The sequence below is a fragment of the Vombatus ursinus genome, unplaced genomic scaffold, assembly GCF_900497805.2.
Source record: "Vombatus ursinus unplaced genomic scaffold, bare-nosed wombat genome assembly UNPS02014837.1, whole genome shotgun sequence".
In the NCBI taxonomy this organism is placed as follows: Eukaryota; Metazoa; Chordata; class Mammalia; order Diprotodontia; family Vombatidae; genus Vombatus; species Vombatus ursinus.
The window spans coordinates 537,253-561,882 of record NW_020954615.1 but is presented as its reverse complement, the minus strand read 5'-3'; the positions used below and the strand labels follow the sequence as shown (position 1 = coordinate 561,882).

General features: G+C 37.8%; 1 protein-coding gene across 5 annotated transcripts in view; it reads right to left on the bottom strand.

Moving 5' to 3' along the window:
* ZNF638 (zinc finger protein 638) overlaps nucleotides 1-24,630 on the bottom strand; it is a 78,359-nt gene that overhangs the window by 40,521 nt on the left and 13,208 nt on the right. For 4 of the 5 annotated variants that reach the window (XM_027839909.1, XM_027839907.1, XM_027839906.1 and 1 more), the window contains 7 exons: nucleotides 22,008-23,529; nucleotides 18,130-18,191; nucleotides 15,806-15,844; nucleotides 11,468-11,769; nucleotides 10,274-10,545; nucleotides 3,223-3,369; nucleotides 938-1,072 (listed from right to left, as the gene is read on the bottom strand). In XM_027839909.1, the coding sequence (XP_027695710.1) occupies nucleotides 938-1,072; nucleotides 3,223-3,369; nucleotides 10,274-10,545; nucleotides 11,468-11,769; nucleotides 15,806-15,844; nucleotides 18,130-18,191; nucleotides 22,008-23,327 (2,277 nt within the window). In that variant the 5' untranslated portion in view covers nucleotides 23,328-23,529. The remainder of the gene's footprint in view (nucleotides 1-937; nucleotides 1,073-3,222; nucleotides 3,370-10,273; nucleotides 10,546-11,467; nucleotides 11,770-15,805; nucleotides 15,845-18,129; nucleotides 18,192-22,007; nucleotides 23,530-24,630) is intronic. The other variant, XM_027839911.1, reaches the window with a different exon arrangement.

Sequence of the window (24,630 nt, the reverse complement as noted above, 5' to 3'; positions counted from 1 at the left end):
CTTCTCCATTAGAATTAAGTTCATTTGCAAGTAGGGTTTATTTCATTCTTTGTATTTATATCCCAGTGCTTAGCACAGTGATGCACAACAAGTGATTTATTAACTCTCAATCTTGTTACAAAACTAAAAATGAAATGTTAAATATTTTGTTGTGCCTGAAATATACTTCCTAAAATAAAAATTCAAGAAGGAATTAGAGAAAAATTTGGGCTGCTACATAGTATGGCTGATAGGCCAAAAGATATTAACAACATCAGCAATGATTTTCTAAAGGATACAACATTTAAAAGTTATTTATTTAATCCTCTGATGCAATAATTAATCTTCAGGTTGGTGGTAAAAAAAAAAAGTATATTATCATAGAGTTAAAGAAAGCAGTTGACCTAAGGCACTTTCCCTAAAAAATAAGTTCTAATCCAAGGATTTTTAAAACTTTTTTTGGTATGCTGGGGCCCTGGGCCCACCTTTTTGGCAGTCTGGTAAATCCTATAGATCCTTTCCCTTCTCAGAATTATGTTTTAAAATGCTTAAGGTCACAAAGAAAATCAATTAGATTGAAATACGGTTACCAAAATATTTCAAAGTCCAGTTCCCTGATCTCTAGCTAAGAATCTGTGGTCTAGGGACTATGTGATCCATACTCATTCATTCCTACATTACAGACCATCTACACGTGCAGCACAGTATAACAACTAAAATTCTCAAGGACAGCACAATATTTGGAAAACATGAGGTACAGTACACAGTTTACTAAAACATAGCAATATGCAATAGCTCTAATTAAGGCTTTTCATCTTTTAAAAAGCCTCAGAAATTTCTGTACTTGTAGAGCTTGGTTAGGAAATTCCTTTATTTGCAAAGTCTCATTTCCCATATTTTAGGTGCATGCCCACAGTGATGATGCTTGGGCTTACTAAGGAATGAATGCATGAATTACCTGCACAGTACTCGACAGCTTCTTCTTGCCTGCGGCACTGATCTTCACCCGCTTCCCTTTCACTTGTACCGGCGTTGTTTCACAGTACTTCACGGCGGCTGCCACAGCCTCTTTAAACTTCATTTCCAAGTATGCCTAAAAGAAATGGCAAGTTTATGCCTCATCTCCCTAGAGTCCATGTTTAAAAAGTGTCAGACATGTAAATGGACTATGTGGTTCCCTCAGTGCACTCATCTTCCTTGCTAATTTTTCATTTGATGCTTATGGTATCTAAGAGTTGAACTCCCCTCTTTCCAAACTCTCCATCTTCAGCACTCACAAGCTGTCTCTTAGCTAAGCAGGTGGTTGTGAGCACTCCAACTCACAGTTTTGGGAAGCTGAAAGAAGGCCCCAGTAAGTAGTCACCCCTGGGAAAAGAGGACAGGGCTGAGCATCCCCTGAAGAGATGGCCAAGAGTGAGCAAAGCAGCAATGGGAACCAAAGCAGAACAGGCTACATTAGAGGTCGATCTCTCTTCTTCTATGCCACCTTCCTTATCTAGCCCTGTATTTCATGATCTGCTCACATCAATGGGCTGGTTCCTTCTTTTCTTGTTCATCCTGACACTTAAGAATAAATATTGAGGAATCGCTATACAAGTGAAAATCTGCCCTATGGCTTAATTTGTAAGGAAGCATAGGCTATAAAGGCAAGACCCTAGGTTAAATCTTATCTCACCTACTTCCCAATTGTGGGACCTCTCCTAGCCTCTCGACTCCTCATGTGAAAAATGAGGTTAATACCCATCTAATTCACAGAGTTAGGGTCAAAAGATAATATGATATATGCTTTGTAAACCTAAAAGAAGTAAGTAGATAGCAGTGATTATTAATATTAAATGGTTTTCTGATACCCTCTAAATCTATTCTCAAGCTGCACAGATTTAACAGAAAAGTACCGTATTCTTCTTTGAATATGGCATATTATATTCATTCCCAAATAACGAAATATACATACTTAAAAACAAATTTTTCAAAATTAAACAGCTCGCTTTAAAAACAGACATACAATTTGAGAAGCCTCAAACTCTGCCCAAAGCAGATCCTGCCATGAAGCAGTGATCCTCCTCGCCCCAAGGTCCAGATGGAAAAGAGCAGACGCTCAACTTTTCTGTCCTTCTACTGGGGTGGGGAAGGGAGAATGGAGAGCCATGACTAGCCAGCCAGAATATGCAAGTCAGGTGGTCTCACAGAATGCATGGGCTGCAGGAGAGAGAACGTCTTACTGGTCCATGGATCGAAGCTGCAGGATCAGAAGCCACTGATTTTCAAGTGTTATAAAATATTTTTGTCAAAACTAAGCATTTCCTAAGTATCCCAATACACATGGATGGAAGCTTATGACAGGATCCTGTAGAAAGTTATCTTAAAACTCATTATCAATCACTTCATTCAAGACTGAAACTCATCTAATCAAAATAAAAGGTAAGATCAGATGCCATTTATGAGAGAAAGAAGAAAACTGCTATATATCATAGTATAGAGATATCCAAGGGAAGTCAAAGAGCAACAAATGAACAGAACAGTACCAGAAAATGCCCTAGAATGTATAAAATGTGATCTCACTGAAAAAGCTCCTATAAAAGCTAAAGATCACTTCTCAGGGATGTGGGAGAAAGTCTGAGATCGATGACAGTCCCACCCAGCTCTGAAGTGTATGGGTTTTGGATTAATCAACCTAACTGGATACCATGCCAAACTTTTTATTTTTCATAACAAGAAGCGACCTGCCTCATCACAATTCCTAGGCTTAACTGCAAAGTATTAAAGGTGGGTACTGAACAAGAAACCTAACACTGTTTCTGATTTCCAGAAAACACACAACCAATTGTAGACTGTACAACTACACAAAAACAAATCTTAATGGAGCAAGGACACATAAAGGAGAAAGGCTACGCAGTATACAGGCTGGTGAGAGCTAGTCTTGGAATCAGGAAGACCCACTTCTGTCACCTACTGGCTGTGTGACCTTGGGCAGGACACTTAACCTCTGATTGTCCTTGACAACTCTCTACATTATCAAGTTGCAAAACAGGTACTGAGCCAAGTTGCCTACATCAATAAAATCATACATCTAGTTTAAAAGGGGGTTGGGAGATTATGGGAATAAGGGATGGCCCAAGATAGCTGGTAAAAAAAAAAAATCAGACATTTCTGAATTTAACAAAACAAACAAAAAAAAAAAAAGCCAGTCATTTCCCATAAAATTATATCATCTCCTTCAAAAGTGCTGATGGAATTGCTTACCTCATTTCTAGATGGAACAATCAAGAGATCACTAACTTTTCCAAATGGTTGAACTATTTTTATAATATCTTGCTCAGTGTAGCCATCAGTTGGTAACTCTGATACATGAATAATTGTATCACAACGCAAGGATTCATCTTCCCACGGCTGTATGGGAGGAGGAAAAAAGTTATTTGGATTTCTAGCAATCCAAATAAGTCACTACACCCTCAAATTAACAATACTTCTAAAGTTAAAGGAAATAACACACTAACAAATCATGAATGTTTCAATTACCATACTTATAATCACAGTGTCCAAATTTTAGTGTACCAGATGCTGAAAAGCACTTTTTAAATGACACAAAGATATCATATACTGTTCTTTGTAAATAAGAGGACACAATAAATCACAATTATTAACACAAGTGCTTTGTTTTTCTTCCCTGAGTAATAGTGATTAACTTCTCATTGGGCCAACCATACTCTCATATGGTATTCCATTTTACTCAAAGCAAGCCTTTGAAAATCAGCCCAGCATGGAAGACAAACATACTGGTACACTGTTGATGAACTTACGGATTGGTTCAGCCATTTTGGAAAACAATTTGAAACCATACCCCAAACTAACACTGAGCCTACACTTTGACCCACTGATGTCACTACTAGGACTATATTCCAAAGACATCAAAGTAAAAAAGACTAAATGTATGATAATATTTATAGCAGCTTTTTTCCCTGCAGTAAACAACTGGAAACAAAAGAATGTGCTCGTCAACTGGGGAATGGCTGAACAAATTATAATTTATGCATGCAATGGAATATTATTGCCCTGTAAAAATGATAAAAAGAATAGTTTCAGAGAAACATGGAAAAGACCTGTATGAGTAATGTAGAGAAGGGAGCAGAAACAGGAGAACTGATATGCAACAACACTGTTAAGAAAAACAACTCTGATAGACTTCAGAATGCTTAATCAATGCAATGACTAACTCTTAACTCCAGAAGACTAATAATGAAGCACTCCACCCACCTCCTGGACAGATCCAATCAGCTGCCCAATTCTGCCATTTCTATCTCCACATCTAACCACTGACCGCTTTTTTCATCACACAGCCACCACTTTAATTCAGACCTCATCATCTCATGCCTATGTCACTGTAAAAGACTCCTAATTGACCTCTCAGCCTCAAGTCTCACCCCAACCTTACAGAGCTGACAAACTGATATTCCTCAAGAACAGCCTCTCACAATGCCATTCTCCTTCTCCACCCCTAGGGATTCTCTAGGGGTGACTCTCTTCAGGACTTGGCTCCACCTCCACTGTAAACACTCCGCCTTCCTCAACTGCTAGTACAGAACCTCCCCAGAGGACACTTCCTTTTCTTCTCTTTATATATCTAGAGGTGTACTTATCTCTCTGTTGAAATAAAAATCTTCCTTCAGAGTACGGACTGTTTTAGACCTTGCACTTGTATCCCCAGTACCTTGAGCACAGCGAGCTTTCAGCAAATGCTAAAGCGCTTATGGATCGGATCCCATAGAGGAGACTGCAAGTGTCATTCACAAACAGAAACAGTGCCTGGAGGATTTCACCATCTCTCTCACCCAATAAAAAAGTATTTGCTGAACACATACATCTTCCACAACAGTGGTGAACACCTTTGATGAGCATACATCCACCCTCCTGCTTTGTCTCATCTGGATCAATGAGAGTCCTATGAGGTTCTCTGTTAAATCTTTCCAGGAATCTTGCATAATTTTAGAATAAGCAAAGTCTTCAAGATGGTATTTTACTCTACCTAGTCAAAGACTTTAATAATCAAGCACTGTGACCATACTTTCTTTGTGCCTTTCCAACAACTTCATGCCCATAAAAAATGTAGTCTGCCAAAAAATATCTTCTTCAAAAATCTGCCTATAATTTTCTCCTAACTTTATAAATTTTCTCATTAACTTCGATACTGTCAAAATGCCCCCAACATAATAAAGATAAGTAAATATTCCTTTGTAACAGCTTAAAAAAAATGTTAAACAGAGGAGTTCATAGTTGATTCAAGGCAACAGGGAGTCATTGAAATCTGAGTACAAAAATAACATTGCTTGCTGTTAAGAAAAATCCCTCTAGCAGCTGTCAATGAAAGATAAAGCAATACAGGTGACATGGGGAAAATTCTCTTCCTCCAGTCCTTCAGACTGTGGTTGTGACAATGCCCTGTGGGGGATGGAGACTGAACTCCAGGGCTGAAACTCTGAGTATAAAAGAGCTACATACTTCAGAAAATTAGCAGAGTGAAAAGGTTCCATCTGCATCACAGCTCTCTCTGCATACTCTGCTACCCTCAAACTGCCCCTCTTTTTAACTCTGTATTGTGGAGCATCCTCCAGCATCTACCATGTTGGTAAGCTGGGCCCCGTTCTCCTTCCCTAGACATCCCATCAGTCACCCGTTTCTCCCTCCAAACATCTCCCCAAATCTGCCACCTTTTCTCTACAATCACAAAGTTACCATTTTCACTAAACCGTCTGACCCACTGCTATGGCCCAGCTGGTTTCCTTGACAGAAGGGACGCTCTTCTCCACACAGCATGGGGGTCACCAGAGCACCCCTTTCCCCAACTCCAGGACTTTCCTATCACCTCAGTGGGGGATTTAAACTCTTCACAACTGGCCCCAATCTACCTTTCCAGTCTTATTATACAAAAAAAACCACAATGAAAATACCCAAACATTAAGACATAATTTAAGTATATTATACTTTAAGCACAACTAAGTAAATTAAAAGGAAAAGCATTTATATTGAAAACTTTCTGCTGAGTTGAAATCAGACAATTCATTTAGGTTAACTGTCTACATTTTGTATGGTGACCAATTATAACCACAGAAACTTAATTCCTGTTATCAGCTATTTAGGTGACACAATGGACAGCATACTGAGCCTAGAATCAAGAATATCTGAGTCTGAATTCTGTTTCAAGCACTCACTAGCTATATGACCCTGTGCAAATCATTTAACCTTTGTCTGCCTCAGTTGCCTCATCTGTAAAAAGGGGATAATAGCAAGGTTGTTTGTGAGGATCAAATCAGATAATAATCATAAAACAGCACAGTGTTTGGCACACATAGTAAGTGTTCTATGAATGTTAACTATTATTCTAATACAAATTATTATTATTTTAACACAAAAATTATTTTAATACAAAAAAAACTTTACAAAATTTATCTGTTTGGTCAAATACAATGACCAAGTTAGTTGAATAATTACTGACAATTCTTATTCATAAGTACTACCTGTTCCTTAGGATATACACAGAGCATTTTAAAAATAATAAAGCTTTTTCAATGACATTGCAAATTAAATTAAAGCAAAAAAAAAAGCAGTATAGTGGTAATGAACTTTTAAAATATTACTGATCATCTTTATACATTTTAAATTTTTATACTATAATATACCTATTTGTAGAGTAGCATATCCCTATGATAGGGCAGTCAAGTGGCATAGTGGATAGAGTACTGGGCCTAGAATCAGGAAGATCTGAGTTCAAATCCAGTCTCAGACACTTACTAGCCACGTGACCCTGGGCAAGTCATTTGATCTTGTTTGCCTCAGCTTCTTCATCTGTATAATGAGCTGGAGAAGGAAATGACAAACCACTATCTTTGCCAAGAAAACCCCAATGAGGTCATGAGAGTTGGCCATGACTTAAACAACTGAATGCATTTATAACGATTTGAAAATATACATCTACTGAATTCTGCAACAAAATGTTATTTTACTGATGGGGGTGTTATCATTTATCAGTCCAGATACAGTCAACATCACCTACAGGACACCAGGATAGGCTACTTCCTTCCGGAGTGAGTTTATATTTAGTTGAATAAGACATTTTCATACTTGAGGCCTTGAATGATAGGGCTTCACGATTCATCTTCCAGGACCTACACCATTAAGCATAATTGTGCTACTATCTCTATGATCTTAAACTCTGAAAATTCCTCTTCATTGTAACCACCTATGCTTCCAAATCCCATCTGTCTCCTAAAATTCCCTGACACTTCCCTGTCACTCCTTCCTATTCTAGGAGTCCATTATTCCCACTATGGCTTCCAAATATACAGGAGAGCAAACAAACACGGAAGGCCTAGTGTTTGATAAATCTAAACACTCCAGAGAATAGACTAAGGACTCACACTATTTGGCAGATATTACTGGGAAAACTAGAAAACAGCCTGGCAGAAATTATAGGTACAGACCAATACCTTATACACCATTTACCACTATACACACCCAACAGATACACGAACGAAATATAAAAGGTCACATCATGAACAAATTAGAGGAGGAAGAAGAAAATACTATTCAGATCTGCAGATAAAGAAGAGTTCATTACCAAATAAGTGACAGAGGGGATCAAAGAAGATAAAATGAATAATTTTAATTATACAAAATTAATTTATTTTTGCACAAACAAAACCAATGGGGTTAAAATTAAAAGGAAAACAAGCAAGTGGGGGGAGAGGATTTTTTTCTCTCAAAGATCTCATTTCTAAGATATGTAAGGAATTGATTCAAATTCATCATTCTAAAAGCCAATCCCCAATACATAAAAGGTCAAAGATATACAAAAGATGTTTTTCAAAGGAAGAAATCAAAGTTACTTGTACCCATATGAAAATATGCTCCAAAACTCTAATAATTAGAGAAATGCAAATTAAAGCAAATCTAAGGTTTAACTTCATAATCATCACATTAGTAAAGACAAAAGGAGAAAATGACAAATACTGAAGGGACTTTGGGAAAACAGGCACAATACTGCACTGAGAGTAGAGTTCTGAACTGTCCAGTCATTATGGAAAACTATATGATACTATGTCCAAAAAGTCACTAAACTGTGATCCATCAATACTACTACTAGGCATTTCCCCAAGGAGAATGAAGTAGAAAAGACCCAGAAGTACAAAAAAAAATTTAACAGTTTTTTTCATAGTAGCAAAGAACTGAAAACTAAGGAAGCGACCACCTACTGGTGAATGACTAAACAAATTATATCACGTGAATGTAATGGAATAGTATGGTCCTATAAGAAATAAGTTTCGAAGGAAACTGAAAAACTTCTATGATGGGATGCAGACTGAAATAAGAGCTAGAAAAGCAATTTACATAATGACAGTGATGTTAGAAAGAAAAACAATTCTGAAAGACTTTAGAACACTGATCAATGCAATAACAAATCATGATTCCAGAGAACTGAAGAAGCACATTAACCATCTCCTGACAGGGAGGTGATGGATATCAAATGCAGAACAAGACCTACATTTTTGGACACGGCTAAAAGGAAATCTGCCTCACTTGATCATATATTTGTTATAAGGGTTTTATTTTTATTTTTTGTTATTTGTGGCTTGTTAAATAAAAAAAAAAACTGCTGGAATTAGATTAATAAATATAAATAAAAAACAAAGACAGCTTCCAAATTTGGAAAAAAATAACTATCCCAATATGACAAAAAACCAAAATTGAAGTTTAAAAAAACAAAAAACAAACATACCTTTAAAAACACTGAATCACAAATATCAGTACTTATTCTCTAATACATAAGCAGTTCAACTACCAATGAACACAAGAAGACAGGCTCTAAAAACACGAGCATCAAGAGTAAGGAAAATTCAACTCAGACCTCATCTAACCCCCTACAAACAATGCTAATGGCAACAAAAGGGCTTTGAAAAGATAGATACCCCAATCAAACTGCCTATCAGAAAATAACATAAAGCCACAAGCTCAATAACGAAAAACTAATGATGCTCTTGGAACATAGATGACAAAAGATATTTCTTGCGTCAAAGCAAAGTGGACAGCCAAGACAGAATGATATATATACTTGCTGTCAGACTCTGAAACCGTATCAGGCATTTGACTTTTTTTTTTTTTTTAACAAGAGTATTAAATTTAGGGATTGTGGGTGGCTTTCTTTTTTTTTCTTTAGAAATGATTGTGATTTAAAGAAAAAGCATATATAAAAAATTTAACTATAAATTGACTAAATTAGGAAATTAAAATTTAAAATTAGCCATCAGAAAGACCCTAAAGATTCAACTCACACCCAGTAAATTAGCAAGGATGACAAAAGAAGGGACAGTCAATGTCAAAGGGGGTGTGTCAATACAGGCACATACTAATGCATTTTTGTTGAGGTTGCAAAATGTTACAATCATTCTACGGAACAATTTGAAATTATGCGAAGAAAAGGATTAAACTATCCAGAGCATCTGACCTAGAGGTCCGGGGCTAAGCAAGCTGGTCAATGACACTCATCACTTTTTTGTGGAAGAAATACGCAGACGCCCATGAACTGGGAATAGCTGAACAAGCTGTGGTAATGTGAACAAAATGGAGTATTACTATGCTGTAAGAGCCAATGAACGTGATGAATACTGAGAAGCACGTAAAGACTGAAATGAACAGATGCAAAAAGCAGAGTAAGCATTGCCAGGAAAACAACAACGTGAATGGATAAAGGAACAATGAGAACAGTAACACAATCAACAACGAATACTATAAAACTATCATGATCAAGCCTGGCTCCAAAGAAGAGGGAGGTGTGGAATACTGCCTATGATGTGGGACTTTAAAATGCTGGTTATGAATGTGCCAGTTTTGAATTTTTTCCTTTCTTCTTTAAAAAAACAAAACAGAACACCTCCAATTATCATAAGGGACAGCTCTCTGGGAAGCACATAGTGGATAACACAGGTGATATGAAAACAAAGACATTGTCCACAGTCTCTATTACAATCCATCTGTTCTCTCTTGAAGCCCCCTTAAGCCACCCTCCACTACTTCCAGCTCAGCAGAAAACCCTAAGATGTTTGAGGTTCCTTTCAGATTTAGACCCAATAATCGCTCCTATGTCCCCACTAGCAAAGGAGATTTCTGGCTAGATGGCTAATTGTCTTCTAACTCAACTTTTGGGATTTTGATTCTTCAAGTGTGAGAGAGAAGGACAACAGTACTGTGAGCGTGCTCACTAGGAGAACAAGCTTTGCACTGCAAGTGTTGAAGAGTCACTAACCTTTCTTTGAGGAACGCCTTCCTCCAGCACCTGTGACGAGCAGGCGTCTTCAGGACCCTTGGCTTTATGACGAACTGAGTGACTGGCTGAAGAGGGCTCGCTCTTGGCCGAGCCTGCAGTCTTACAGGGCGGTTTTGTGCCGCCACTAAGAGTCTTTTGGGTGGAAGATCTCCCCTTGCCCCCTGCTTCGAAGTGCTTCTGCTTACTGAACTCTGCAGGGAGACCGTGTCCCCCCAGGCTCTGCACCACAGCTTCCAGTGAGCTTCTTTTGTCTGCACAGGAAAAAGCAAGACCTGAGTCTTAAAGACTGAGAGCTGTCGGCCACTATACTGTCATAAAGCCCAGCACACGGCAATCCCTTCACTGCTCTGTGAACAAAAAGGGCATGCTGATGACACGTGATCATCAGCTTCCAGGCATCTCTTACCCAGAGAGCTTAACATCAGGTCAATTCTAATACAGTGAGAGTCCTTACAGAGCACTCACAATCAGTCTTTGTTACTAAGAACATGTATAGGAAATTAAAATGTAACAGCTGAAATAGTGCACTCTTACAAAGACATCAAATTCCATCTGAAAGCCATTTGCCTTTCTAGTAGATAAATTAATGTGAATATCTGAACTTGCAGAGAAAAAAACTGACTTTTGCTTCACATAATTTAAACCAAGCAGAAAAACAATGTGATGAGGTCAAAGACTAAAATTTTAAAGTACCTTGCCTGACCAAAATAAATAATAATAAAAAATTTAAAAGTTGAATGGTAATTTGTATTTTATTGTATGAAAATGATTAGCATATTTATGACCACTGGCTTTTCATTTCCTGTGACACTATAATTTTTTACTATAATATACAAAAAAAAATTTGCTATAGTAATAGCTCTAATTTTAAGGTTTGCAAAGCACTTTACATGTTGGAATGAGGATCCAAAATATGTCTCCTGACTCTGATTCTACCACTCTTTCTACTAGACCACATTCTCAAATGCTTGCTATGCATCTTTGGGCATTTAAAGAATGGATTCAGAGCATACAGTCATGCTCCTCCACCCCGTTACTTCCAAACAGAATAAACTCGGGAGCTGAGCAACTATGGCAAGTCTTTTTTATTTAAAAAAGTCTTGTTTAAGCTGAGAGAGAAAAACTATTAAGATAAGCTGATATTCATCATCAGCAAAGTGGCCATCACTGTACCTGGTGACCTTGGCCGTCTCCTTGAGGTCCACTCCGAGCTAGCAGATCTTGGAGGCTTCGGACTGCCCCTGAGGGGATTTCTAGATCGATGTGGTGACCGCGACCGGTGTCTGGGACTGAAGTGATGTGAACATCTTGGACTTCGACTTCTTGGTCTATTTTGCATGTAACGTCCAGGGCTCCTTGACCGAGATCGCCGTAACTTGTGACCAAAGCTTGGCCCCCTAGACCGGCGGGGACTGGCACTAGATGAGTGAGTACGTCTCCTTGGAGTCTGATTTTCCTTTCGATTGCCCTCATCTCTGTGAAATAAATTCAATAGACTAGATTTAAGCAAATTCCCACTTAATTTCATTTTATTCAGAATTAAGCTAATTTAAAATTTTCAGAAGAGTAGCTTTCACAAAGGATGTGCAAGCACACACCAAACTCTGGCAGCTTTTTATTCCTTTAAAAGGGGGGAAAAATCAATTTTATAATTAGATGTATTTCAATATATATTTGGTAAAGAACTGGTTCATCCCACAAAGGCTTTTCTGACTGCCACAAACACTGATTTGGGGTTTTTTAAAACTGTGTAAGGAATTTAGAAATTTTCTTGGAATAACTACCATCAATACTAGGTGTATTCTGAAAAGCATATATTGTAGAGAAGTGGCATCAAGTTTTCCTGCAGGCTGCATATTAACTTGGAAAACCAAGTCTTAACATCATTAATGTTCTATTATATTTTTATTGTTAAATACTTCCCAATTTATTTTTTTTTTTTGGTGAGGTAATTGGGGTTAAGTGACTTGCCCACAGTCACACAGCTAGTACGTGTCAAGTGCTTGGTCTGAGGCCAGATTTGAACTCAGGTTCTCCCGACTTCAGGGCTGGTGCTCTATCCACTGCGCCCCAATTACATTTTAATTTGGCTCAGCTCCCTGAGGTGCCCGGCCTGCACAGGGTATATTTGACACCTCTGCTACAGGGGAAAGTCAAAACATAGTCAAATTAAGGAAAAAAAGGTCTATTTTAAATTTTAGAAAGCAACTTATGGAAACAGACAACAAAAACCCTGCTGATGTTCTTATACTTCCTCTGAAGTCTCTTTGGGAAAGTCAATTCATCAATAAGGATCTATTAAGCTATGTGCTGGGTTCAAGGGATACAAAAACAAATTACTAAATATTTCCTACCCAAGTGGCTTATTTTCTTTGGGAAGAAACATGTACATCTATAATTGTATGAAGAATACAAAGCAAATATAATAAATGATGAGGGCTTGCAATGAAAGTAGTGGCTTTATGAGTAAAGAAAAGGGGACACGTGAAAGAAATAACATAAAAGCATAAATAACAAGATCTATCAGAAGATTGGACATGTGGGTTGAGTATGAATGACAATGAGGTTTCAAGTATAAATAACCAGGGTGCTGGTTGTATCCTTTATACTTATAGGGAAGTCTAGAAGAAAAGAAGGTGCATATATGAACAAAGACAGTGAGGCCAACTGCACATACCGAGTTTGAGATGTGTACAAGATATCCTGGTCAAAATGTATATGCCACTGAATTCATGTGAGATGACTGGATCATGAAGGGAGTATAAAGGGAAAAAAGAAGTCGTCCTAGGACACGGCTTTAAAGCACCCAAAGCTAGTGGGCATGACCTGAAAAAGCAGCCAGTGAAGGAGAAAGAGAAGAAAAGGTCAAACATGTAGGTAGGACAAAACCAAAAGAAAGAACTGCTATGAAACCCTAAAGAGGACAGACCATCCAGGAGGAGAGGGTGGTTGTGTCAAAGACTGAAGAAAAGTCAAGAAAACACAGGATTGAGAAAAGGTCATTAGATGAGGAAATCAGAAAACCAGTAGTCAATTCAGCATTGGTTGGTTGTTGTCCTTCATGATCGAAGAGGACCAAAATGACGACATCACTCTGTCTGGGTGAAGGTACAGTGTGTCTGATCAGACCACTGTAAGCTCGGAATGTTCTACCACAGGTCGGGCATGAAGAGTCCGTGTGAACATTTAGGGTGGATTCTCTAAACTTGCACATCTCGCATTTCTTTTGAGCTACTGAAATTCTGCTTCACTCACAGAGCACAGCCCCTTCTCCAGTCCTGTGCCAGTGTCTCCCACATCCTGCAATCAATTCCATAGTTCTTCAGAGAGACTTTGAGAGTGCCCTTGCATTGCTTTTTCTGACCCCCATCTGAGTGCTTGCTCTGTGTGTGTTCTCCATAAAACCGTCTTCTAGGTAAGCGTACATTTGGCATTCAAACAATGTGGCCAGTCAACCAACTGGCTGTCCTTTCACTTATGCCCAGTAGACCTTCCTCCTCCCCCCATACTCACTGATCTTGGTGAGGGAGTTACATACTCCTCGTCCCCCACTGCCATTTCCTGACTCTGCCTTTACCACTGTCACTACCACCTCATCTCCTTCGAGATTAATGTTGTACAACCAGAGGTGCAGTCATCTGGAAGGAGCCAGACCTCAGTGAGTGGCAGAAAACTAAAGTAGTCAGAAAAGGGTTAAGATGAAAGGCAGTTTGTTCTGCTTGACTCAAATGGGCAGAACTAAGAACAATAAAATCAAAGCAGATTCCAGCTCAGTGTAAAGAAGAACTTTTAATAGTGTGAGCTGTCCACAAGTGGAGTGGGCTGCTTTGGAGGACAGACCTTTTTTTCCCCTTTTCAAATGGAAGCTGGCGGACTACTTGGGAGAACATCTAGTAGACAGAATTTTGATCAAGATACTAGCTGGACTCAACCAGCCAAGTATTTATTAAATCCTGACTATGTGTCAAGCATTGGGAACACAGATAGAAGGACTGAAACAATCTTCAATGGGGGAAACAAGTACATATAATACTATATGCAGTGTAAATGTAAATTTAATATATATACATCAGAAGTCGTTTGGGCAGTTGGGCACCAGCAGTGGGAAGAATTAGGAAAGGCTTCATGCAGAAGATGTTATCTGAGTTGCATCTTAAGGGATGGAATGGATGCAGGAGTGTGGAATGGCCAGAGGAAAGGCACAGTCAGGAGATAGAATTGAGGGAGTAAAGAAGAGAAGGCTAGTTCCAATGGTGTGTGAATGGAAAGGGGAAAGAACGTCTCATGAAGCTGGAACAGTAGGTCAGGACCAGGTTGTGTAAGGTTTTAAAAACTAAACAAGATTTGATATTTATTCTAGAGGCGAAGGAAGCTACTAAAGTTGGTTAAGTACAGAGGCACTGTTAGATCTGTGCTTAAAGAAAATTATTCTGGCAGCTGTGTGTAGGATGGACTGGATGGTGACAGACTTGAGGGGGACAGACCAATTAGAAGACTATTCCACCAACTCTAACAAGATTCTGCATTAAAAATACTGATCCAAATACTATCTATCAAAAACAAAAACAGAAAAGACTGCTAGCCTACCTACTACTAGTGATTTTTTTAAATTAGGGGTTTTTTTTTCTTTAGAACCAAAGTAATTTCCCCCTTTGTTAAAAAGCTGAAGCAAAACCAATGGCCACATCTAATTGCATATATTACAATCCACACATGTAACCTAAACACCACCTCCCTCTGATACGCCACCACTCTATACTGAGTGGAGGGAGGAATGTTACATCATCAGTTCTCTGTGACTCAAATTACACATCTACCAGCAATCACTTTGATACAGAATCTGTAACAACAAATCAAGAGTGGATACTTTTGCAAAGGGTACTTTTTGCTGATTACTAGCTTAACCTATGTGAAGACAGTTGACAGCTACTTAGTAAAGTATCACTACAAATGGCAAATGTAGCCATGAAATTTAAAAGATGCTTGCTCCCTGGAAGGAAAGCTCTGGCAAATTTGGACAGCAAACTAAAAAGCAGAGATGTCACCTTGCTGACAGAGGTTGAGAGACAAAGCTATGGTTTTTCCATATCTAGTTGTGAGAGTTGGACTATTAAGAAAGCTGAGCGCCGCAGAATCAATGCTTTCAAACTGTGATGCTAGAGAAGACTTCTGAGAATCCCCTGGACAAGCAAAGAGATCAAACTAGTCAACACTTACATAAATTAATTCAGACTATTCATTGAAAGGACAAATACTGAAGCTGAAGCTTAAATATTTAAGCAACATAATGAGAAGACAGGATTCACTGGAAAAGATGTTGGGAAAGATTGAACGCAAAAGAAGAAAGGGACAGAAAAGGATGAGATGGATAGATAGTGTCACAGAAGCAATAAACCCAAGCTTGGACAGATTTCAGGAGATAGTAAGGGATAGAAAGGCCTGGCATGCTATGGTCCATGGAGTCATAAAGTGTCAGACAGGACTCAACAACAACTTAGCAAAAATCATTACCTCCTGGAAGACAGGATCTCAGGATTCCAATCAGGATATCTATTTTGAGAAAAAAGTATTAATGAACATATATTGCTGTTATGATACTTTAAAATCAAATGTTACAGAAGCACAGTAAATCTTTTTTCAACTGCAATGAACACTGATTGTTCCAAAACATCCCAGGTTTACAAGAGGAATTTCTACTTTTTAAAAACAATTCAGTTGTGCTACTGGGTTAGGCATTCACCTGTAACTTATGACTTGAAATGTTCTGAGTTTAAAATGGATGTTCTTTTAGACACAAAGACTAAGTAGAAGTTATAATTCAATTTTTTAAAGTAAAAATGTTCCTACAGCAGAAATCACAAATTAAAAGATGATGGAAAGAGTTTTGTTACATCAATATTGTAAGTCCATGTATCAAAGTGGTGTGCAAAATTTCCGAGAGCAGAACAGAGTATTTAGTAATAGAGCAAAGGTACATGTGAAAGTATAAAAAAAAAATCACCTTATGCTATAACTTGTATATATATCACACTATAAAATGTTATATATTTCTTTCAGAAAAAACCTAATACTTTTCATAAAATTAGGTTCTTTAAAACACTTCATGCGCCACCTACTCTATTTAACTTGTACATACTGATTTGTATTATCTTTTCCCATTAAAATGTAAGCATTTTGAGGGCAGGACTATTTTAACTTTATATCCCCTAGCATTTAGCAATATTTGAGGAATATACTAAGTGCTTAATAAATGACTCCTGATTAAGTTTATTTTCTATATATAACCCTTATAGTCTCAAAATTCTTTAGGCAACATTGCCAATTTTAACCAGTAGATATAAGATCCATGAAGTTAATTAACTATAAGGGTTATTCAACTCCCTTATATAAAACTAATTTACAAAAGATACAGTGAAACTTCAGGTAATGCAGTGGTCTGGTGGGATTTCCTCTCTCACCTCTCATGACTTGGAGGAAAAATCTTTGGACCATTGCATATTGATTAACTGACCTCATCAGTCAGGGAAAGATTCTATGCCCTTGAATAGTTTCCACATAAAGCAGAACCACCCTCCAGTTTTCAAACTTAGCTTAGAATCAATCTATTTGAAGCATGAAATCAATGTGTCAAGGACTTTCTATAAGAGGCCCAAACCACAGCAAAAGGGATTAAAAGACTGTGACTGCAGCAACAGTAACTTAAAATAATGAATAGTGAATTTGAAGAGTGTGGAAGAGTTCAAATAATTACTACCTGTATGACCTCGGGGAAGAACTTCACTTCTCTCAGACTCAGAAGGAAAGTAGGATACCTGTTGGGGGACCATGGACCTATGTCTATGTGGGCCTAGGTAAGAAGCCACCAGATATGGAATTGAGGGCCCAAGCATACAAGTCCTACACCAATAAAGTATCTGTCTTTTATGGTACAATGTAAAAAAACACCACAATCTTAGCAGTTCTCTGGAAGGTGCCAGATAACAAAACAGCTTCCCCAACTATTCATACTTTGTTGGCTAAGGTGAAGCGTCAAAGCCAAATACAATTAGTCTATCAAGACACCTGGCAGTACCTGGAATGAGAGACTTGCCTCTGGGCCAAGGCTACCATTTAAGAAAGTCCCTGACTGTCTCAGAAGAGATGATAACTATTGTCCTTGTTGCTTTCTGGTCCTAGACTAGCAGGGCAAGCTTATGCTTGAAAAATTCCCCAAGAAGGTACCAAATCCTCACCCTGATGTAAGATTTACCTTTTTTCTGATGACAAGCCTGAGTTTTTCTCATTAAGTCTATCCCAACATCCCCTAGATCTAAGTATCTTCTGTCTCCTCAAATTACCTTTTATCTATGTAAATGATGACCTCTCTCAAGGGGGAGATCCTGGAGAGGCAATCAGAAAGTTTTTATTTTTGTCTGTTTCCCCAGCACCCAACCCTTGCATATCAAGGGTGCTTAATATATGACTAATGAATGAATCCTAAAACACATAAAGAAAAGCAAAAAAGGAACTTGTGTTCCAAAGTATGTCTTTCCAGAAAGAACAAAGAAGAGACCAAAAAAAGATTTGCCTTAAAAATGTCTGTGTACTGGGAGAAGCAACTCGATGATTTTATGCCCCAAGAGTCGTAGCAAGTAAGGCAAAAATCACTAGACTTTTTTTTATTAGTCAATTGAAAATATTCTTCCTACCATTAAAAAGACCAAATACGTTGTCTGTAAAATTAACACAAACTAAATGCAAATGTCTGAAGTATTTTTCAAAAACATTTCACGTTGAAAGTTACCAACAGGCATTCTAAATGTCTTATCTACCCAAGAAAAAATAAATTTCCTTACTGTTGACGTAACTGCCGGCAGCTCTCAATGTGGGCAGGTGTATTCTGATGCTGAATCCAATTCTATTAGAAAAGGGGGAAAAGTGCTGAAGTTAGAATATGCTATACCATGACATGTACACCATAATTATGAATTCTTAGGGTCAGAGTTAAGGATTTTTTCCAATTGTTTCAGAAACTAATCTGACTCCCAAAACTAAAAAGCACAATTAATTACAGGTAGCATATCAAAATTTATATTCAATAAACTTGACAAAGACAAGAAAATAAAGTCCCAATTACATGTAACATCATTAACTTACTGATGCTGCAGATAAGTAAACTACAACAAAAATTTTGTTTACCTTATTTCACTTCATAGGCAAGACTTCAAGAGTCAAGCAGAGAGAAAAAGTGTTCATTTTTGCCAAAAGAAAAAAGAAATGCCAGAGACCACCTACGTTTTAAAGAAAATGGTCTTTATGACATGTGGTCTCCAAATACATGTGCTTAATGGTTTACATTATAAAACCCATACTATCAAAATCTTATCATTCATGACAGCTATTTTTCCAAAAGAGGTCACCATTAGATCTACATGAGAATATGGTTTCATATATTCTAAAAACACAATTCACGTTTTAAAGTTTGCTTTCATTTTAAAGTTATACCAAGATATATATTTATATATAATAAAAAAATTAAATATTGGGCATTACTAAATTATAAGGTAGTTGAAGAAATAACACAAAGAACTTTGCCCTCAAATAACAAATGCACCCCATTAGCTCCTGAAGCACACAAAAAGCCAGTACAATTCTTGAAATGAACCAGAAGTGAATCACCTGAAAACAAAACATACAGTTTAATGCTGTTTTGTTTTTCTAACATGAACCAGAAAACTATCTCATATAGTGAGCCCCACAAAATTTAAGAGTACACAATTCCCTTGTTTCAAATACTAGTTTACTGCTAACATCCCAGCTGAGGGTACACAGGTAAAGCCAGCAATTCAATGGCTACTAACTGCAGAAATCTGCCTTAAGGCAGAAAGAGGCAAAGCTGTTCCATCTATATGGTGCCTCTGCACCAGCAGTCGTTCAGGTGAATAATAAGACTGATTTTTGAAGACCTCCCCAGGAAACAGTGACTGGGAACTGAAATGGGGAAATGTTGACAAACTTCCTGCCAACAGGAAGCGAAAAGAAGCCAACAGGTACTGCTAACCTACAAGGAAGAAATCTCCAACAATGGCATCTACATTATCAAAATGTCCAGAAGGCAATTTTTATTTCTCAGAGATAAAAGGAAATTTCCTACCCCTACCTAGAGGTGACAGGCTGTAAGAAGACCCAGAATAGTATTGTTTAGGAGTCTTCCAACAATCTCAACCTTTCCTTTTCTCCTTCCCTAAATTTTCTAAATTTTGACCAACCTAAACTGAATTACTTTTGCCATTGACAGATTAGCCTTGACATCATAAGGTCAACCCTATCAAATTTAAAGCTTTAAGGCACCCAAGAGGTCATCTAGTCCAATCCCATTTTACAGGTGAGGAAATGCAGGCCCAGAACAGTTAGAGGACCTGCCCACATAGGTAGTAAAGGGCAGAGATGGGATGTGAACCTAAATCAGCTCTGAATCAAGCAGTCTCTCTTACTGATTAAAAGTCTACATATTAACTACTGATCAACCACAGAATAGCTTTTTTACAAGGTATGTTTTTCTTGCCTTTCCTAGAAAGACAATTTATAAAACACACATACACTCACATTTATAATACAAGCCCCTGATGCTATTTAAAAAGTACATTTTTCCCTGAGCTACAAGTGTTTAAACATGAAAATTTTACAACAGTGAACTGTCCAATGATTAGAAGTAGAGGCAATTTTGCAATCCTTCATGAGGACAAATGTAATGCTAAAGAAACATGAGATGGAAATAAAGTTCTATCTTTAAATAGAAAGAAGTAAACATAAAACTGGAAGAGACCTTAAAGGTCACCTAATCCAATTCTTCCACCCAAGCAGAGTGCTCTACAACATCCCTGACCAGACTCTGCTTGAACACTTTCAATGATAGAGAAACTAGATTTCAAAGCAACCAATTCCAATCTGGATATCTGTAATAGGTACCAAGCTGAAATCTACCTCCCTGAACTAGATTAAAAACCATCAGAAGTAGAAATGAAATTTGTGTGTATATACAAAAGTCAAGCCTGAATACACATGTTTTGTGTATATGAGAATCTGGCACGAATTCCCTCACATACTCTCATTTTCACCTCATAACCTCTATTATAACAATTCTCTAGTCTCTCCAGGCTCAGAAGATAAAAGATCATTTTTTCCCTAAAAAGACTGAGACAGAGACCCTGTTTCTAAAGGGGCTAAAACTAAAAGAAGGGGGCAGCTAGGTGGTGCAGTGGAGCCCTGGAGTCAGGAGGACCTGAGTTCAAATCCGGCCTCAGACACATAACACTTACTAGCTGTGTGACTCTGGGCAAGTCACTTAACCCCCAATTGCCTCACCAAAAAATAAAAAATAAAACTAAAAGAATACGGTCACAACCCAAAGATGTTTACCTGCCTCTACAGTGGTTATCTTGGGTCAACTACCCCAGCTCCAGAAATGAGCATCAGAGGCTGATCCTTAGTAAGTAAAGAATGTGGTTCATGGAAGAGAAGAGAAGGATTTAGACTAAATGAGAGTTAAGATGGTAGAAAGATTCACACCCTGGGCATGGGCAAACATCCAAAGGTTTCAAAAACAATAAAGTACAAACCAAAAAGGTCCTTTAACAAAAACCTGCTACTGTAGGAAGAATTTTTCCCCTTCATATTTTGAGCCCAAGGATTTAGACTACAAATTACAAAGGATTTTAGCAGAAAATAGTTTACACAAGCATATCAGAGTAAACAAACTACAAAAGAAATTCATCCTGAACTCCACGTATTTATTATGAAAAAAAAAAAGAGTATACTATATTACATCATTTAAAAATCCTACTTCTTCCAGATATTCTTCAAAACCTCTGTAAAATATTACTATGTGACAGCTACACTAACAATTAAGTACCTAAACCTGGTAAACTGACATTTATATTTCTTCATATTGTCATCATTTTACAGTCTCTCAAAATATATGCTAGACATAAAAAAAGCCTCAATAAATTATTAATTCCATTTATCAAGAGGCAATATATCTTAGCTTTGCTGAATTTCCCGGAGGAAAATCTAAACCAAAGGTTCTTAGTGTGGGACCTGTGAAGTTGTTTTTTAATATTCTGATAACTGTATTTCAGTATTAGTTTCCTTTGTACATGAATTCAAAAGCATCCTGAGTAATCTACTGGCTTCATCAGTCTGCCAAAGGAGTCTATGATACAAAAGAGGCTAAGAATCCCTGAACTAGAAAACATAAAACCAAAATATATCAATAAAAATTATATATACATATATGCCTATGTTCTGACATAAATTTTGTCATCTTAGAAAACTAACTTGTTTAGAGTCTTTTATTTTCTCACTGTATTAAATGTTATCTGGCCCATGTTTCCCAGTCAGAACACACTTAAATCAGCATTAAATGTCACTGGCCCTGAACACACAGGTATGTGCAAGGCTGCTGAGGATCTCCAAAGGATGTACCAAAGATAAATGCAACATATCAACTTTTCGCATGATTCATAGGGTTAAGTTCCCATCCAAGCAGAGAAATACTTTAATCTTATTCAAATAATTTGTGATAAAATCTCCAAAAATTTATAGTTTACATAAAGATCAGATTTAATTGCCTATCAATTTCTTAATTCTCAATAAATACCAGAACACATCAGAATGTAGAATATAATTTACTCAGGCGCTGAGAATTATACAGTGATCTTTAGAAACCACTCACCTTCAAATGACTACACTCTACGTTACACAGAGAACACATATGTGGAAATATTCTTGGAGATGCAGCATAATAATCATTCATCATAGAAGGAGTTGGAAGTCTCTTCATCTTCTGGGCACCTGCCTGTGAAAACTTGGGCAGCCAAGATGCTTTTACAATTCCAAATGGAGACTGAATAGGAGCGTCAGGTTCTGATGAGTAATTTTTTTTCCCACCTCCAGACCCAATGTGCAGGTTAGATGAATTAATCACAGGTTCATGTGACATCCTCTCCTGCTGGCTTACAGGTGTAATGAGCTCAGTTGAAAAGGACTGCTGGTTCATAGGAGGTGGTATCAGAGATTGGTTCATTGAAGAAATAAGTGACTGGCTCATTGCTTGACTCATAGATTGGCTCACAGAGTTCACTGGCTCAAGGACTGACTGTCCTGTCATGTTTAAATTTGACATCTTGTTTGCACTATCAACTGGGAAAAATGACTGATTACTAGAGGACTCACTTTGGAAACCCATTTGTCTGATCAAATCTTCAACCGGAAACATTGAATTACAAATCACATTTGGAGCAGACACAGAAATATTCTGCTGGGACTGAAATTCATTCTTATTTTCTTCCGTCGGCTCTTCAGGGTCATAAATTCGTACTTCCAATGGATCTTCTGTGTAACCGTATTTACTGGCATGTCCATAATCAATCACATTACTTGAAACTGTCTCACTCCCAAGGGTTTCTTTACCACTTCTCTGTGAAGGTAAATTAGGTAACCAGCGCCCCATTTTACGCATTCTTATATCCCTCAGTATCAATGGCATGTTTTCTGGGGTTAGCTGTTCATCTGGATACCGACTGAGCTCTTCTAGATCTTCGTTGGATAATCCAAAACTTGCTAAAATGCTTGATGCGCTTTCCTTTGTGTAGCGACTATGTACCTTAGGACTCTGGTCTGTAATGTGTGTGGCAGAACCACGTTTCAGTCCTGTTGTTCCTGATGGACGAGGACTGTCATCCCACTGACCAACATGCGGCTTCCCCTTCTTTTGTTGGGCTTCATGAAAATCCATTTTTTCTTTGGCCAATCTTGGGTCAGTTCGGTGTTGCATCATCTGAACATTTGTCCTATGGGGGCCCATGCTCTGATAAGACTCATGGCCTCCAAATCTTTGCGCAATTCCATGGGGTCTTCCGGATGGGTGTAATCTTGGGATACCCATGGTTTCAGTTCTCATGTATCCTCCATGAGGCTTCATCCCAGAAGGGTTAGGTGCTTGTGGCCTTTGACCTGGAAAGTGTCCTCGAGGATTAAACCTGGGTCTCGACATGGCTATTTTCAAGAATGACTGATTTAATAAAGAATAAGGTGATGCTGAACCATGTGAAGCAACTGCATTCAGCTGTTGTAGAGCCAACTGTGTCTTAATCTGAGCAAACTGCAAAGGAGATGGGCCCAACAGAAGTGGGTTTGCAATGCCCAGGTTCAAGGAATTCACAAGTGGTGCGAAATTTTCCAAGAATAACACAAAGCTGAAAGTTAAAACACAAATATTAGATCATTTTAACTCAAACTATTTTATGAAGTGGATTCTATAGCCAGTGAAAAACATTATGAAATGTTAATTCATGAAATCAAGCTAAATTTCAAATGCTTTTAGAATAGAAGCTTCAGGAAAAAGGTAAAATCACAATAATCCCAGTATTTTCTTTCTTGTTCTTAAAAACACAAATACTCTGACATAGTGGTAATTGGACATTCCCCATCTTCTCCCGAGGACCAACAAGAGCTGTCCGAGGTGCTGGGCAATGACTTCCAATGCTTAAAACAGTTTAAAGTTTGTTTGTTTTTTTCCAAAAACGATTTGGGGATTTATTTCAGGCTGTTGTAATGTTACAAAAATATGTAGGCAAAAAAAAATGTTGAACACTTTAGATTGTGATAAATTAATAAAAATTTTAAATTCTCAATTATAAGATAGCATGCCCACAGAACGGTAAAACTTAAAACATCTTAAGAGACATATCAAACATTGTAAGAGACATGTGACAAGTCATACTTTTTAGAAGAAAGTAAACTGGTTCATTAGTATTCCTATATAATGTAAAGCGGCAATACAACTACAGGATTTTCTTTTTGGAAGCAATTTAACTTGACTGGAGAAACAACTCCCACAAACAAATATACTGGAACCCCTATAATAATCAATTGTGCATTAAAAATGAATTCTGGCTTTAAATACTAATGGTTTTTTTTAGCCTTTCAGAAGTTGACACAACCTTTTTAGAGACTGGTCCGAAGAGAGAAGATATGGACAATCAAAATGTATAACACTCGGGAGTTACAAACACTCCCTAAAGAGCCATTAAGGGGAGAAAACACTGCGGTCCCCCCTCCTCTCTCAAGCAGGAGCCACTTGACCCAGCATGTAGCAGACAATATTAGGCTTGAAAGAGCCTGTAGCCAACTCCTCCTTATGCTTGACATGAGAGCATGGGTGGCCAAGGACAGATGATGCATCTGTGCCTGCCTCCATATCATGTGGTCTCTGCTATAACTCAGTGTACTCAGTTACCAAATTTTAGCACACCATCTTTTAGATCATGCTACAAATTTACCCATACCTCCCATAT